This window comes from Atheta coriaria, unplaced genomic scaffold (genome assembly GCF_025399875.1).
Source record: "Atheta coriaria isolate IRGN ID8LTWV9N9 unplaced genomic scaffold, Caltech_Dcor_3.1 hic_scaffold_9_pilon, whole genome shotgun sequence".
In the NCBI taxonomy this organism is placed as follows: Eukaryota; Metazoa; Arthropoda; class Insecta; order Coleoptera; family Staphylinidae; genus Dalotia; species Dalotia coriaria.
Window position 1 is genome coordinate 7,913,228 of NW_027045451.1, and position 16,329 is coordinate 7,929,556.

Genomic DNA, 16,329 nt, shown 5'->3' on the forward strand with positions numbered 1-16,329 from the left:
GAGTTTGTTTGCTTGATAAAGCGGATTTGTTTTTTGTCATGGTGACCAATGTGGAAGCTTGATCAAAATTTATTCAGTTTGTTACGCTCTGTAAGTTCGAACAACGAAAAGAGAAAACTAGTACAGGTAATAAAAAAATCAATTGAAACAAGGTTGTGAGCATGTTCATTTAATTTTAAATATAGTCATAACTCTGTTTCAAATGCCTACAATCAAAATAAAATCACGCAACGTGAAAATTACTGCGGTGTTTTAAAAAAATCATGTAAACCACATGGGTGAACATCGATCTGTTCTCCTCATGTGAGCTAGGCAACCCAAACAACTTTCATGTATTGTACTACAACTTGATTTAAAATTAACTCTTTGTATGTGAAGAAATTATAACCTATATGATCTGTGACAGTGACTGTCGGTAAATTTCTCGCTCGTTGTACGAAGTTGGTTGGAGGTCAGCTGTGCGGCATTAAGTTGTCGAACGTCGAAGTTGTCGTCGTTGGTGCTGTCAACCGTCAGCGGCGTCAGCGGCGAAGCGACCGATAGACAGCAAGCCATTTGATAAGCGATAAAGCCGACAGTCATCGGTTGACTGAGTAACGCATAAACACGTCGGTAGAGTGTAAGTGAAGTCGCAAACTCGTGAACATGGCCGATTCCATGGAACCACCCCCTTTGTTCGAAAACATCGACATCAAGCATCATGATGACGACGATGACGACCTGTTTGCGTCGGCGGTGCAGGTAACGCACATATTCGATATACGCCTACCATATCCACCCCTCGCCTTGAATCATCGTAAACTATAGTCCTATATACTCGCCCACTTATACTCACAAGAACTAATTAAATAAATGATCATATAATTCAACTGCTGATTTCATTATGTCTGCTGCTACTCAATTACAATCAGTAAAATTGATAACCTTAATTATCTTGTTTATACTATGTGTTGATTATTGTTGGCTCATGCAATGTTTTACAGTCTCTACCTCCAGTAAAAAATGAAGTGCACCTGGAAAATGACAATCATCAAGACCTGCTGAATGGTGACTCTGATCTACATGAAGATATGGGAAAAGTTCACTTGAATGATAGAGCTGAGATGGAAACAGTGCCAATTAATGTTCATTCAGTCACAACTCCAACTCTGGAAGAGGTTTGATTCAATTGAAATTATACCTACATTATATTAAAATATGACTTGTTGTTTACTCAAGGTGGAGGCAGAGGGTGGTGACCAATTCATTGAAATCACCATCACTGAGCCACAGAAGGTAGGCGACGGCATGGGCGCTTACATGGCATATCGCATTTCGACCAAGACCAACATGACGTTCTTCAAACGACGCGAGTTTGCTGTGATGAGGCGCTTCAGCGATTTTCTAGGCTTGCATGACAAACTGACTGAGAAGTATTTGAAAGTCGGCAGGATTATTCCGCCTGCGCCTGAGAAGAGCGTTATTGGTAATGCTAAGATGAAGATGGGTCAGGCTGAACAGGCGACCAATGGGAACGAGTTTATCGAACGTCGCCGCTCTTCATTAGAGCGCTATCTGCGTAGGACATGTCAGCATCCGGTATTGCTGGTAGATCCTGATTTTAGGGAGTTTTTGGAATCGGACGCAGAGTTGCCGAAGGCGACAAGTACATCTGCGTTAAGCGGAGCGGGTGTTATGCGTTTCATCAACAAAGTTGGTGAAACTGTTAATAAAATTACTTATAAAATGGATGAAACCGACCCGGTAGGTATTATTACATTAGCCGAAAATGTAGCTATGCTGATTTTGTGTTCCTTAGTGGTTCGAAGATAAGCTTGCGCATGTAGAAGCTTTAGAAATGCAACTTAAGAAATTACATACTAATGTTGAGGCGATGGTGTCATATCGTCGTGAATTGGCCAATTTGACAAATGGTGTTGCACGTTCGGCTGCACTTTTGAGCGCGTGTGAAGATCACAATTCTCTATCAAGAGCGCTCTCGCAACTTGCGGATACAGAGGAGAAGGTGGAAGCTTTACATATAGAGCAAGCCAACACCGACTTTTTCATTCTTTGCGAAATGCTTAAAGATTATTTAGGTTTATTGGGCGCTGTGCGTGATGCATTTCACGAACGCACCAAGCTCTTCCAGCTCTGGCAGCATTCGCAGCAGATGCTGACGCGAAAACGCGAAGCCAAAACTAAACTAGAACTGCAAGGACGTAGTGACAAGTTGGACCAAGCAGGCGTGGAAGTTATTGAATGGGAAGCGAAGGTTGAACGCGGACAGGAAGCATTTGACCGTATCTCGAAAATGATTAAATCTGAGATGGAACGCTTTGAAAAGTGTCGCATTCAGGACTTTAAAGCGACATTCATTAAGTATTTAGAGAATCATATGGAACACCAAGCTCAGGTATTTATTTTCTCGATAACATTATGTTTAAGAATCAATAAAAATGAGCCATTTTTAGTTGGTGAAATACTGGGATGCATTTTTACCCGAAGCCAAAGCAATTGCCTGACTAGACGAGTTAGAAAACGAATAGCAGGGTCGACATTCCAACTTCAAGTTCCCGCTGTTTTCGAACTGAAGCTACCAGTTAAAAAGTATATAATTTAATACATAAAAAATCAAATATGGAGACAAGGTATTGTATAAACTTGCAGTAAGACAGACATTGTCAACATACAACAAAAAAATACAAATGTGTAAAGAATGTGCAATCACCGACAATATTTTCCGTCGCTAAATGTTTGCTCTAGGAGACGATGAAATGAGAACTTGAATGCGCTGCCGCCCGGCATAAAATTCTCTATCTAGTTGTTAAGTATGTATAATTAATTGAATTGATTACTATTACTATATTATTATTATTATTATTACGTGGCTCAATCCATTCTTACAGAGTTTATTGTATTTTTTTACTCGTGTTCTTTTATGTATCTCTCGCGCTTGCATCCTAGCGCGTCTTGTGTTTGTCTGTTACTTTTTGTCGAGTAGAGTTTTCCAGCACACATGAACGAAAAATGTGATACGCATTCATTATCTTGTTAATTTTTATAAATTAGTAATTCGAGTCAGAGCGCCACTTTGGTTGCATGTCATGGACAGATAAGAATCAAGAAATCATCCCAACAAACGTGTATATATCATGCTTTTGTTTATACAATCGAAGATTATATGTGAGCATATATCATTGTATTGAATTTCAAAGACAAGGATTATATGATATATCTCTATCTAACTATGAAATAAGAATAGCTTCTAGGTGCATGCATTGCAAATATGTCTCTATAGATATGTACTGTGCTTCTCTTGAAACTATTAAAAATCGTATTTATACAATGAATTAATTGGCTTCCAAAAAGGTTCACGCAGTATTTGCGTGTTGTATTATTCCACTGCTAGTACAAGAATATTATTATCCCTCTTCTTTAATTGTAATTACGGGTTATAGGGCTTAAGCGGCGAAATATTGTCTACGTAGCGTCACTAACCATTTTTTAAATTCTAAATAAATGCGCGTTTCAAATATGAGTGAATAAGGCGAATTGCGCTTTATACCTATAAATAGGAAGATTGACTCGATGGATCGGCGCCATTTTGATAGTGACGATTGATTGCTTGCATTGCTAGTCAAAATTAGCTCGAGCGTTGGCCGACTTTCAATAAGAAATTCATCGAAATGCTAAGGACGACGCCAGTTAATCAGATCAACAATTGTATTTTTGTCACGCGCAATTGGGAACACAACAATGACGCCTTGGTGGCCGCTGGCGGTGTGTATTTTGCAAAAATTAACCTCGACACACGTTTAAGTAGTTTCAAGAAGGCCCACCCCCTCTACGCTCGCCCGCAGCAAAATAGTCTACTTGGCGAGGCACGCCGTCAAAACGTTTCATGCCATTTCCGTACACAAAGCGATTGATTCAGTATCGTTTTGATTAACGCCACCGCCGTTGATTGCAGGCGTGATTTTCGTGTGATCTCGTTCAGCCACCAACACCATCGTTCGCCATGCCTCTTAATTGTATGCTACAGATATGCAAAGTTACGAGGGCGAGCAAACTCTTCCAAAGGAACTATTATCTGCCGTTGATGCGACCGTTATCTCCAAAGGATGCTCTTCGGAGACATGTACTCACTGGGACAAATCTATTGGGTAAGAAAATGGACCATTACATCCCCGTGCTGGAAGAGGTAAAGGAAAGGCATCAGAGGAGGAAGACTATGATCAAAGGTCTTGGTAAAAAGCGACAGCGGAGGAAGACTAACATGAAGTATGTATCGCCTTTTTTTGATGAATATATGGACGGTCACGCAGAGGTGGAGAACATCGTTATCAGGAAACCCAAAGGACGTGGACAATGGTACACGTATTATATCCCTGATAAGGATTGTACGGTAGTGCTTGATCATCAGTTTGAAAAGGCAATTCGCGATAAAGATATTGTTGATGTGATCATTGCCCAAAGAAGTGAGAAAATCATCGTTAAACTAGCAACGGGAAGGAAGGTAGCAATACCGGTAGCTCCATGGGATGAGAGAGGTCCATTGTACAGAGGTGAAGGCTGGACCAGGAAGGAAATTGAAGAATACCATCATCATGGTCGTGAAACTATGGGTTTGGCGAGATTGTTTGAGGCTAGGGAAGCTGGTGTTGAGGAATGGGAAATTGCCCTCATGAAAATGGCTTCTAAGAGAAAGACCAAGCACCGCGCAGAACATAAACCAGAATTCAAACAGATTCTTAATGAAGTCGCTGAAAATATGGATTGGGAGAAATTTGAAGAAGAAGCAAAGGAGATTGTCGCAGAAGCTAACGAACCCGTAGAGGATGAACCTATTCCGATGAAAGTATATGATATGGAAATGACGAAGAATGTCAATGAAAAACTCAAAGAAGGTGGCGAGGATACACTTTCTATGCTACCCTTTTTAGAGGACATCCCAGAAATTACTAGGTTTATGCAAGATGGCGAGTTTACCGACATGTCTAATGTATCCGGTGCGTTGATTAGCCTCCCCATCACCGGAAAAGATGTATTCGTTGCAGGGCAAATGGTACAAGCTGACGATGGTGAGTATTTTATGCCTGGGCAAACCATCGAGGACGAAGAAAATGAAACTTCCGAATTCAAGCCGGGTATTACATGCATGATGGATGGCGAGCCTCAATTGGTACAGGGTTTGATCATGGGTGACGATCCACGGCATCCGATGTTTTTGCCAGGTGACTCTACTATTACAGAAAATGGCGAGCTGCAGTTTACTGAGACTGAGGAAGATCGTCCTTGGGGTGCCTGGGATGAACCAGAGGCAGAACCGGAAGCGGAAGTTGAAGAGGCCGAGTTGGAGGAGGAGCAGAACAGCGAGGAAGAAGCTGAGGAGATGAAACCACCTCCACCACCTCCTCCAAAGAAGGAGTTTATTTATGTACGACCCAAGAGATTAAAGTTGAATATCGACTGGGGTGTAAAGAGGAGAGAAAAAGCGCCTAAGAAGCCAATAATTTCTTTAGATAAAGAGAAAGCATTGGCTGATATTAAAGCCAGGCCTATTTCGGAAATTGAAGCGGTTGTTTTTGATATGACTTTGCCGACATTTGAAAAGGATATTCCTGAACAACGTAAGGAACGTATAGAAAAACGTACGGAGAAAAAGAGTATGGAAGAGTACGCAATCGATAAGAAGAAGAGAGAAATTAAAGAAAAGGTAAAGAAAACTATGGCGGAATTGCCACAAGTTGAGGAATACGTTCCTGGGGAGCCAGTGCGCAAGAGTGAGAAACTACACGAAATCGAACAACAAGTCAAAGAAGGCAGCTATCTCAATGACTATAAAAAATATATGGTTCCGGTGGAGAAGTCTACTAGATTCAATTGGAAAGATCCAGTGGAGTTTGAAATCTTGGGCAAATCTGTGGGTATTCTCAGACACAAAGTATGGCAGCGAGCGGGAACCATTAGGAAATATTAATTCATGATTAATTTTCTAATATTCAACACATATTTTTATTATAAATATTTAATGTGCATTGATTTGTTTTGTTTCAAATAAAGAGGAAAAAGATATTCAAGTTTTGGTTTATTTATTAGCTTTATTTATTATTATTATTATTAGTTCTAGTGATTGGCTTCTGACGCCATTTTGTTTTCTTTCCAAATAACTAAACTCGATAAGTCTATAGAAATGCTTACCATGCTTTAGATTATACAAGGAATATTGACTTTAGAGGCTTGTAAAACATTCTAGGAGTAGGTCGTGAAAGGTTCCAAAAGAGGCTGATCCCTGCCAGTGAATAATTCGTTTACCACGACCCGAATAACCTCAACAATCAGCCTTCTGCGGACCACCTCCCACCTTGCCACCCGCAATGGGCTACAATCCAATATAATAAAACCACTTTAATCAGTACGAACTGAGTAACCATCCCAACCGGACACAATCACAAGATGGCGACCGCACCCATCACGCCTAAGGCAATCAGAGTAGCGCCTGGTGGAAAACGTAAAGTGTACACCACGCTTTCAAAACCGCCCATGGAGGTAGGTCATCGCATGAAACACAAAGAAGCTAACTATCGCGATCCGTTGGATCTTCATGAAGGGCTTGGTGGACACACCGACTACGACCTATCAATTCCCACCTTTGAGAAGGATACCATCGAACAAGAAAAAGACCGTCTTGATAAAATCAAGAGTGGCCGCTCCAACAAGGATTGGGAACTGGAGAAGAAAAAAATGGAAATCAAGAAAATGGCACGAGAACTCACCAAGGAAAAACCCAGCACCAAGTATGAAGAGATGGAACCCGTCAAGAAGACCGACAAATTGCAAACAATGGAAAAGAACATCAAGAGTGGCAAGTTCTTCGACGTGGATCACAAACGGTTCTTGAAGACAGGACGCGGGCGTCCTACATCCTATGAAAAGTTTGATTATACCAGTACGGTTGTGTCAGTGGGCACTGCTGGACGTTCATATTGGAAGCCTTTGGACATACCACTTAAGAACTAAGAAATGTTTATTGTATTATTGTCATTATTGTAATTTAATTTATAGCGTGTGTATAGATTGAATAAAAATTTCAATACTTACATAACTTGGCTATGTTAGTGGATTGCATAGCAAGTTATGCATGTTTGGCGGTGTCCTAAATGCTAAGGACAATTCGTCCTGGTGAACCCATCCCAATTTAGATATCTTGGCTCGCATAATAAGATATGCGCCATTGAAATACATATATACAATTACATGTATATCACTATGTTTGATTGAGTTTAGAGTTTAAATAATTATTTAAGGTTATGAAAGACGCGTTACCTCATACTGTAAATTAGCAGATGAAATTGAAGGTTATGAAAGTATTGCTATTACAAAATGAGATTTGCTTTGTTGTCTATTGTTTCGAAAATAGTAGCAATTTGAAGGTTTTGGATTGCGTTGAGAGCACACGATTGGCAAGTCGTCAATAATGTAATTGCATCCAGCCGTGCTTCGGTCAATCAGAAGATTTATTAGTTTTGCGAATAGAACCAAGGGCAATCGCCAGATATCTGCAACGTGCAGCGTGCGAGCGCGTCGGACGCACTCACCGCGACATTAATAGCACTCTGGTTGAATTACGACATTTGCGATGACTTCCTATTGACCGTCAACTCCCACCCAATGTGCAAACAAGCAAATTCTATTTACAACAAATGCAGCTTAATTACACTTAGCCTTTCGCGTCGCTGACGCCCAGGCTACGCAAAACACGCTCGCGATTAATTACCGCGATTTCCCATCGAGTACGTGCTGAAAGACGCCAGCAAAACCAGCAAAATGCCGATCAATTTTATGCTGCAGATCTGCAAAGTGACGAGGGCAAGTAAACTATTCCAGAGGAACTTCTATCTGCCCTTGTTACGACCACTGTCACCCAAAGATGCACTCCGTAGACATATTATTACCGGTACAAATATTCTTGGTCAAAAGATGGAGCATTACATCCCTGTATTGGAGGAGTACAAGGAACGTGTGCAAAGGAGGAAGCATATGGTGAAAGGCGCGGGTAAGAAGCGGCAGAGACGAAAAAAAGATATGACATACGTGGCACCCTTCTTCGACGAAAATATGGAGAACCATTCAATGTTGGAGCAGTATATTCAGAGTAAGAAAAAGGGCAAAGGACAATGGTACACATATTATGTGCCTGATAAGAATTGCACCATCGTGTTGGATCATCAATTTGAAAGGGCCATCCGTGATAAGGATATTGTTGACATCATCATTGCACAAAGAAGTCAGAAGATTGTGGTAAAGCTAAAGAATGGTAAGAGAATTACGATGCCCATTGCACCATGGGATGAAAGAGGTGCGTTGTATAGAGGAGAAGGATGGACAAAGAAAGACATCGAGGAGACTCATCATCACGGTAGGGAAACTATGGGTCTGGCAAGATTGTTTGAGGCTAGGGAGGCGGGTGTAGAAGAATGGGAATTGGAACTGATGAGGATGGCATCCAAGAGGAAGACCAAGCATAAGGCTGAGCACAAACCCGAATTCAAAGAGATTCTTAATGTTGCTGCTGAAAATATGGACTGGGAGAAGTTTGAAGAAGATGCGAAGGAAATTGTGCAAGAGGCTAACGATCCGGTTGAAGATGAACCAATTCCGATGGCTATAGATAACATGGAAAAGACGAAAAATGTCAATGAAAAACTTAAGAACGCCGGAGAGGATGTGCTCTGTATGTTGCCTGAGATAACAGACATCAAGGAAATTCTGCAATTTATGCAAGATGGTGAGTTTACCGATATAGCTGAAGTTTCGGGTGTGGAGTTATCATTGCCACTGAGTGCAAAAGAGGTCTTCGTTCCTGGTCAAATGGTATCTGGCGAAGAAGGTGAAATTTTCATGCCTGGACAGACTGTCGATAAACTGGATGAAAACGGTGAATTTGAAGCCTCTGAGTTTACCCCAGGTATTACTGTTCTTATGGATGGTGAACCTACCTTACTGCCTGGTTTGGTCATGGGTGACGATCCATCCAAACCAATGTTCTTGCCAGGAGATTCCACCATTACAGAATCCGGTGAATTACAGTTCACAGAAACTGATGATGATCGTCCAAGAGGTGAAACTCCACCACCACCAGAGGATGAAGTCGAAGAAGAAGAACTCGTTGAAGAGCAAAACAGTGAAGATGAAGCTGAAGAAATGAGACCACCATCACCTGAGTACATTTTCAAGCCACGTAAGAAGCACATGAAAGCTCAACGTAAACCGCAAACAACATTGGACGATGTAACGTTGACAGGCGAAGGTAGACAGATTCTAGAAATTGAACCTGTTTTGTACGATATGACATTGCCCACATTTGAGAAAGATCTCATGGAGCAACAAAAGGAATGGGTTGAAAAGCTCACAGAAAAAAAATCTAAGGAAGAATATATGCTTCAAAAGAAAACCAGAGCAATGCGTGAACGTGCTAAGAACTTAGTTGAGAATCTTCCACAAAACGTTGAGTATGTTCCCCAGGAACCTGTTGAAAAGAGCAGTGAGCTTGTCGAACTAGAGAAGGATATCAAGGCCGGCAACTTCTTCGAGATCGATCACAGGCAATTCCTCGTGATGGAGAAAGCGCCGCGCCTCAATTGGCGCGAGGGGTACGATTACTCAAGCACGTTCGATTCGGTGGGGATATCGCGACAGAAGGTATGGCGATCGGTCTACCGAAAATAATTGCGCAGTTCTAATTAAAACAATTCAGCCGATAGCCGTCAATTAGTTGCAACATTATTCGCGTTAGCGAACGCATCGCGCGCAGAGCCAGGCGCACAAACACGTCGCGCGCCCGCCAAGCCGACCGAGTCCGCATAAGTCGCATTCCGTCCCCGGTCGCCCTGATTGCATCACCGGTCACCCAGCGACGATGCCGGTCAACGTGAAGATATCCTTGTGGACGATCTCGCAAGCGAGCAAACTCTTCCAGCGTAACTACTATCTGCCACTGCTACGGCCACTTAGCCCTAAGGATGCTGCCCGCCGCAAGAGCATCACCGGACAAAATGTGCTCGGAGCGCGAATTGAACACTACATCCCTGTATTGCAGAAGTATGAAGAGAAGATGAAAGAAAAGAAGCAGCGCAAGGGTGCTCCAATCATCAAAAAACGAATCAAACGTAAAGAGAATGAAAAATATGTGACACCTTTCTTTGATGAGCATATGGATGGACATCCGCGGCTGGAGATGCTCTTGTCGCGAAAGGGCAAAGACAATAAACACTTCTACCTCTATGAGGTGTTGGACAAAAAATGTACTCTGGTAATCAACAGTCAAATGGAGAAGGCCATCAAAGACAAAGATATTGTGGACATTATCATCGCTCAAAGGAGTGAAAAAATTGTCGTCAAAATGGCAGATGGTAACAAAGTAACATTACCATTGGCAAAGTTTGATGAACCAGGCGTGCTCTATAGAGGAAGCGGGTATACTAAATCTGTTGTTGAGGAACAGCACCATCATGGTAAAGGCACTTTCTTCATGGCTCGATTATTTGAAGCTAAAGAAGCAGGTGTAGAAGAATGGGAACTTGAGATGATGAGGATGGCCTCTAAGAGGAAGAAGAAGGTCAAGGGTGAAGAGTCCGGCGATTTTAAACTAGTAATGCAGGCCGCAGCAGAAAACATGGATTGGGACCAGTTTGAAGAAGATTCTAAGCAAATCCTTGAAGATGCTGATCAGATGGTTGATGATGAGAACATTCCCATGGCTGTGGACAGTATGGAAAAGACTAAGCATGTTAATCAAAAGCTTAAAGATGGTGGGGAGGATGTCATTGATCAATTACCTTTAATGAGGGAAATTCCGGAAGTTATGAAACAAATAGAAAATGGAATGTTGTCCGAGTTAGAGAATGTTTCCGGTATTGAAGTACTGATCAGCGGCGGACGTGTTGTATTCGTCCCCGGTCAAATGGTCAAGTCAGAAACCAGTGAGGTATTTGTCCCTGGTCAAACTATTGAGTTAGAAGATGGTACATGTGAATATACTCCAGGTGTAACCATCAAGGACGAAAACGACGAAATTATTTTAATGCCAGGTTTGATTTTTGGCGAAGAGGAACAAGAACCCACTTTCTTACCTGGGGAGTCTACCATTACCGAAGAGGGTCAATTACAGTTTGAGGCCACTGAAGATGATCGCCCAGCGAGAGAACCTAGTCCAACACCACCACCCAAATCACCAACACCTCCTCCCCCACCACCAAAAGAAAAATCCAAAACACCAGAATTATTTACAAGACAATTACCTACAAAAATGGATCCGATTGAAGCATATGAAATCAGGAAGAAGAAAGCTGAAGAAGAAGAAAGGAAGAGACGAATGGAACGCAGCGAATTGAAAGCTCTTAAAGACGAAGCCGAAATTGATAACATCCGACGTAAAATTCGCCAAAAACTCAACAACTTTAAGATAGTAAAACCCGACGAATACATACCACAAGAGCCCGTCTTAAAGAGTAAAAAATTAGAAGAACTGGAAAGGAGTGTTAATGACGGGTCTTTTGAAGATTTCCAGACCCGTATGATCTTGGAGAAGGTACGCAATGAATCACGTCGTGCCCGAGCAGAATTGCTGCTAAACGTGGTCGAACCTGAAGAATTCGGATCAAATTACGATCAGATCGGACATTATCCCAATCCAAAATTGCAACGTGACTTTTAATCTATCCAAACATAACCTACCATAACCTTAATAGTAATCTATTCTTTTCTGCCGACATCAAGGGACAGCCGGCATCTATTTGTGCATGTTTAGGTTTTGGGCCGGCAGCAACGTTGGAATTCAGCGAGGCTCGAGATGGAAACCGGATCGGTCGTTGTCCTACACGGCGCTTAAAAGCGTCGCGCCGCCGCGCGCCGCCTTCAGTCTGCGCTGAGCCGCATCGCAGCACGACGAGAGCTTACCGCTTGCCTCCGCATTATTTTGAACATTATGTTGTCTGCTAGCGTGCGCGAGTTTCTGTGCCCGGCTAAAAATACAGCGAACGAACTTTCAGTCGAATAAAATCAAATTTCAAATTGTAACTGCAATCAAACGTAGCTTTGTTCTCTGATAGTTTAATTTAATTTTTGTTGTTTTTTTCTGCTTTAAACCTGCAATCGAATTGAATTGTATCGATACTGTTATAATACTTATGGTGTAAAAAACGTTATTGTGCAAAACAATATTTAAAAACTTTAAAACAAAAAAAAATCGTAAAAGAAAAAAGAAAACGTCAAAATGATTATGAATTATGTGTTGTCGTTTTGTAAAATTACCGCTGCGAGTAGAATCTTTTCGCGTAATTTTTATTTGCCCTTATTAAAACCCATCACACCCAAAGATGCATTGCGCACGTTCAAGATCACCGGCAAGTGGTTGCTGGGTTCAAAAATTCAGCACTACATTCCTGTGTTGTACAATCATAAAAGAAAAAGGTCGAAGAGAATTAAAAACTTTGGAAAAGTGACACATAAGTACGACGATAGTTTCACGTACATGGGGCCTATGTTCGACGACGACAATGAAAGTCACCGCAAACTAAAAGGTATTATCGAAGCAAAACATCCAAATGGGGCAGAAGATTCTTGTTACATCTACACTGTTGATGACAAGATGACGAATATAGTGTTCCCAGGCAAGTTTGAGTTAGCTATCCAAGATGGTGATATCATTGACATTTTAATCTCACAAAGTGATGATAAAGTACTAGTCAAAATGAAAGATTTTAAAAAGATCCCTTTACCATTGCAATATTACGACAAAGACGATCTTAATGGTAATCTGGTCAAAGGTGAAGGTGCTACAACTGTAGAAGAGGAAAAATTTCACCATCACGGTAAAATGACAATGAAACTTGCGAAAATATTTGAAGCTAAAGAAATGGCTGAAGAATGGGAGCAAGAAATGATTAAAATTGTTGCTAAGAAGAAGAAACAGAAAGGAGAAGGTACCAAGGAATGGCAAGAGATGGTATCACAGACAATTGAGAATATTAACTGGCAGCAGTTTGAAGTAGAAGCCAAAAAAGTAATTGATCAGATTTGGGAACCTGCTCACGAAGAACACATTGGTATGGTTGTTGAAGATTTGGAAAAGACCCGCAATGTCCCAGAATTCTTCAACAAAGCCGGTAATGCACTTTTGTGTTGTTTACCTACTCTGACTGAGATACCAGACGTTGTTAAAAATATGGCCACCGCAGTTTATGAAGAATTAGAAGATGATACAGGTATGCATCGTGTAAGTGGTGTAAGGGTTACTTTGAGCAGTGGGAAGGAATGTTTTATAACTGGTCAAATGGTCAAAACTGACGAGGGAGATGTTTTCATCCCTGGACAAACAATTGAAAACGAATTTGGTTTATCTTATGCTCCTGGGATGACTGTCATGTTAGATGGTAAACCCCAGTTAATCAAAGGATTGATAATGGGTGAAGCAAGCGGAGAAAATGGTGGAGAGCAAAAACCAATGTTCCTACCAACAGAATCATCAATCACAACCGACGGGGCGTTAACTTTCTGTAGGAATCCGGAAGAGTTATCCATGGCACAACCGCACAAAATCTTCGTCAAAAGGAAGAACAAAAAGAAGAAGAAGAAGAAAACGAACGAAGTGAACGAACTAAATGGAGAACACAATGTTCCAGAAACTGACGTCCAGAAAACTGAGCAAATAAAACAAGAAACTGAGTTAGAGTTGCTCAAAGAAGTGGAAAGCTTCCAAGTCGTTGTAAATGATTTAGACGTGATCGCGGAAGGCGAGGAGCCCACCGACGAGCAAACAGATCAAAACGACGACGATCATTTAGCCTACGATATAATACCAGTGATTGAACCTATCATCACTGTAGAAGCCATCACAGACGCTGAAAAAACACAGTCCGAAGAAGATTTAGATGAGTTTATCAAAATGGAAAGATTAGTTGAGCTTCAAGAATTACAACAACTAGAATTAGAACAATCTAAAGTCCACGAGATTGAAGAAACACAACTTACAGAATCAACTAAAGCTGGAGAAGAGTTCAGTTTTAAGAATCCTGATGATGGTATGGAAAAACTAATTGGTAATCTAGAAGACAAAAAGTCAGAACTTCAAGAAAAACTCGAAGAACTGCGAAGACTCAGTGTAATTTTAGAAAATTCTGTTACTTACATTCAACCAGTTGACGCAGAAAACTTAGCAACACAAATAACATCCGATGAAGATCAACAGCACAAAATTGCAGAAATTCTGTTTACGTTATCAAGACGTGCGTACATGTTCCGAGAACGAATGAATGTGAATATCAAGAATATACATAACCTCAGTGTTTACTCTGACGCAGAGAATACCAAATCATCTTTTGCAGACATCGATGACAGGTTTGATCAAGCTTCAATAAAACTAAAGCGTACGTTAATGTCCGCTCTATTTGCTGCCAATGAAGTATTCAAAACTCGTCCAAAAGATCAACAGTTAGCTTTGAAGACCTTAGCAACAATCATACAGAATGAAATAGGCAATGATAAAGACATAGAGGAGTTATGTACTGTATGGATGGATAGAGATGAAGTTTGTTCAGCTGCTTTGAGTATGCTTACACAAAAGGTACGAGAATGTAAGGTTGACCTACTGAATCAACTTGCAGATGAGTTTGAAGCAGAAAAGTGTACGGATATTCTCGATTGTGGCAGCGTACTGGCGGTAGCGATCAAGAAACTGTCCAAAAATAGCCCGGAGGTGCGTGAAGCTCTTCAGCTGGAACTACAGACGAAAATAGACACGGTCAAGACTGAGTGTGATGCCAAGGAAGCTCTACAACTTTCCATACGTGACGCGTGCACTGCTTACGCTGAGGAATTGTTGATGCACTTTAACATTCATGATGAATTTGAATATGATGAGGTTACACAGGAAGCTATTGGATTAGCAGGTACCCTAGGGCTGTATGAAGTTCAAGAGGTGCTTGGCAATAGGAAGGAAGTTCTTAAGCTGTTAAAAAGAAAATCGGTCGGTTGTGATAAAGCGAGGGACTTTTTACAAAGATTCCTTTTGATTAGGGAATTATGTCATAAAGATTATTCTGTAAAATCTTCATTGGAACGCATTCGTAAACACCCGGAATGTGGTCGGAAAGATCCAAGAATAAGACAATTGTTGATTGAAAGCGCGTGTCTCATGTCAAAGCAACGTGATCTTCGAAGTTCGTTAGAAATACCGTTGCAATTGTTTAAAGAACAGAACTTTTTGGCAATTGAAGATAGTGTTTATCTACGTGCAAGAGTAGACGCCCCGATTGTCATCAGTCGTAAAGGGATCCAGTGTGTTGTGCCAAAGGAAGCAGCGAAGAATGTGTTGGCTGGACGGGTTGCCTATACACTCATCGACGAAAGCGGCGTAACCAACTTCAAGCCAATGCACATGTTCAAGATGGCACATGGTCGCAAGAATAAAAACTATGTAGGTGGCAGCACTGATGTAAGACGAAATTCATTGAGCGACGCACGTATGGCTGCCTAATTTAGAGCAATCATGACATTTGCACATGTTTGTAATACGTAATTACTTATAGTGTTTATCATTTAACGTTTACGGTGTTGAGTTTTGGATTTTCTTTGACTTTTATGCTGACTGTGGGCGATTAACCGTTCATTACTCATCGAGTACACATGCTACAAATGACAGACATCAATTATAAACGCCACCTCATGGACAGACTGTCAAAAAACTACAAACTACAAACGCACGACATATCTACCATATTTTCGAGGATGTGCAAGTGCGAGAATGAATCAACGGTGAGTTCAGTGTTTGTGTGAGACTGTGTAACTGTGAGTCATGCTGAGAACATTCTGATTTTCCACGATTTGCGTATCTGTGTGTCGCTTGGCCAAAATTTACGAAAATTATTTTCTATTTTTTGCACTCTAGAGATAAACTTATAAACTTGAATCGCGTTTGAAACGTGTTTATTTGCTTTATAGTAAATAACGAGTATATCTGTAATATTTTCATCTTGAGTGATGTTTTAACTCGAGTCCAAAGTAAACAAAGTTCCACAACGTCAAGAAAACACAAAACGCAAAAATATGGTGACATGGCGGAAGTAAAGAATGCATGTACTTCAAAATTAGCGTCAGATTTTGACGTTAATGCATTTTTTACACAATGCACACACAATTTGCAATATTTGCACGTTTTCCACTCACTCGTCCAAAGAAAATATAGGTATTTAAATAACTCACTTATTTAAAATGCAGACGCGTAAAACTAATGAATTTAATTTATGGAAATTTCTCATTGACTTTAATGTTAAAATTGAGCGTTCTAAC

The 16,329-nt window shown here is 40.9% G+C and overlaps 3 protein-coding genes across 3 annotated transcripts in view; all 3 read left to right on the forward strand.

Moving 5' to 3' along the window:
- Positions 1–373: 373 nt before the first annotated feature.
- LOC135798195 (sorting nexin-2-like) lies at positions 374–3,332 on the forward strand. The gene is made up of 5 exons (XM_065310952.1): positions 374–741; positions 984–1,157; positions 1,219–1,743; positions 1,799–2,395; positions 2,454–3,332. Exons 1-5 carry the CDS (start codon positions 646–648, stop codon positions 2,502–2,504), a joined length of 1,443 nt encoding a protein of 480 aa, XP_065167024.1. The 5' UTR covers positions 374–645; the 3' UTR covers positions 2,505–3,332.
- A 238-nt stretch (positions 3,333–3,570) lies between these two features.
- LOC135799913 (uncharacterized) overlaps positions 3,571–16,329 on the forward strand; it is a 34,095-nt gene continuing 21,336 nt past the window's right edge. Inside the window, exons 1-4 of the mRNA XM_065313152.1 lie at positions 3,571–5,957; positions 6,410–6,931; positions 7,757–9,696; positions 12,239–15,475. Coding sequence (XP_065169224.1) covers positions 4,001–5,957; positions 6,410–6,931; positions 7,757–9,696; positions 12,239–15,475 — 7,656 coding nt within the window. The 5' untranslated portion in view covers positions 3,571–4,000. The remainder of the gene's footprint in view (positions 5,958–6,409; positions 6,932–7,756; positions 9,697–12,238; positions 15,476–16,329) is intronic.
- Positions 9,709–12,267, forward strand: LOC135798193 (uncharacterized). The gene has a single exon (XM_065310946.1). The coding sequence runs from the start codon at positions 9,902–9,904 to the stop codon at positions 11,696–11,698; it is 1,797 nt and encodes a 598-aa protein (XP_065167018.1). The 5' UTR covers positions 9,709–9,901; the 3' UTR covers positions 11,699–12,267.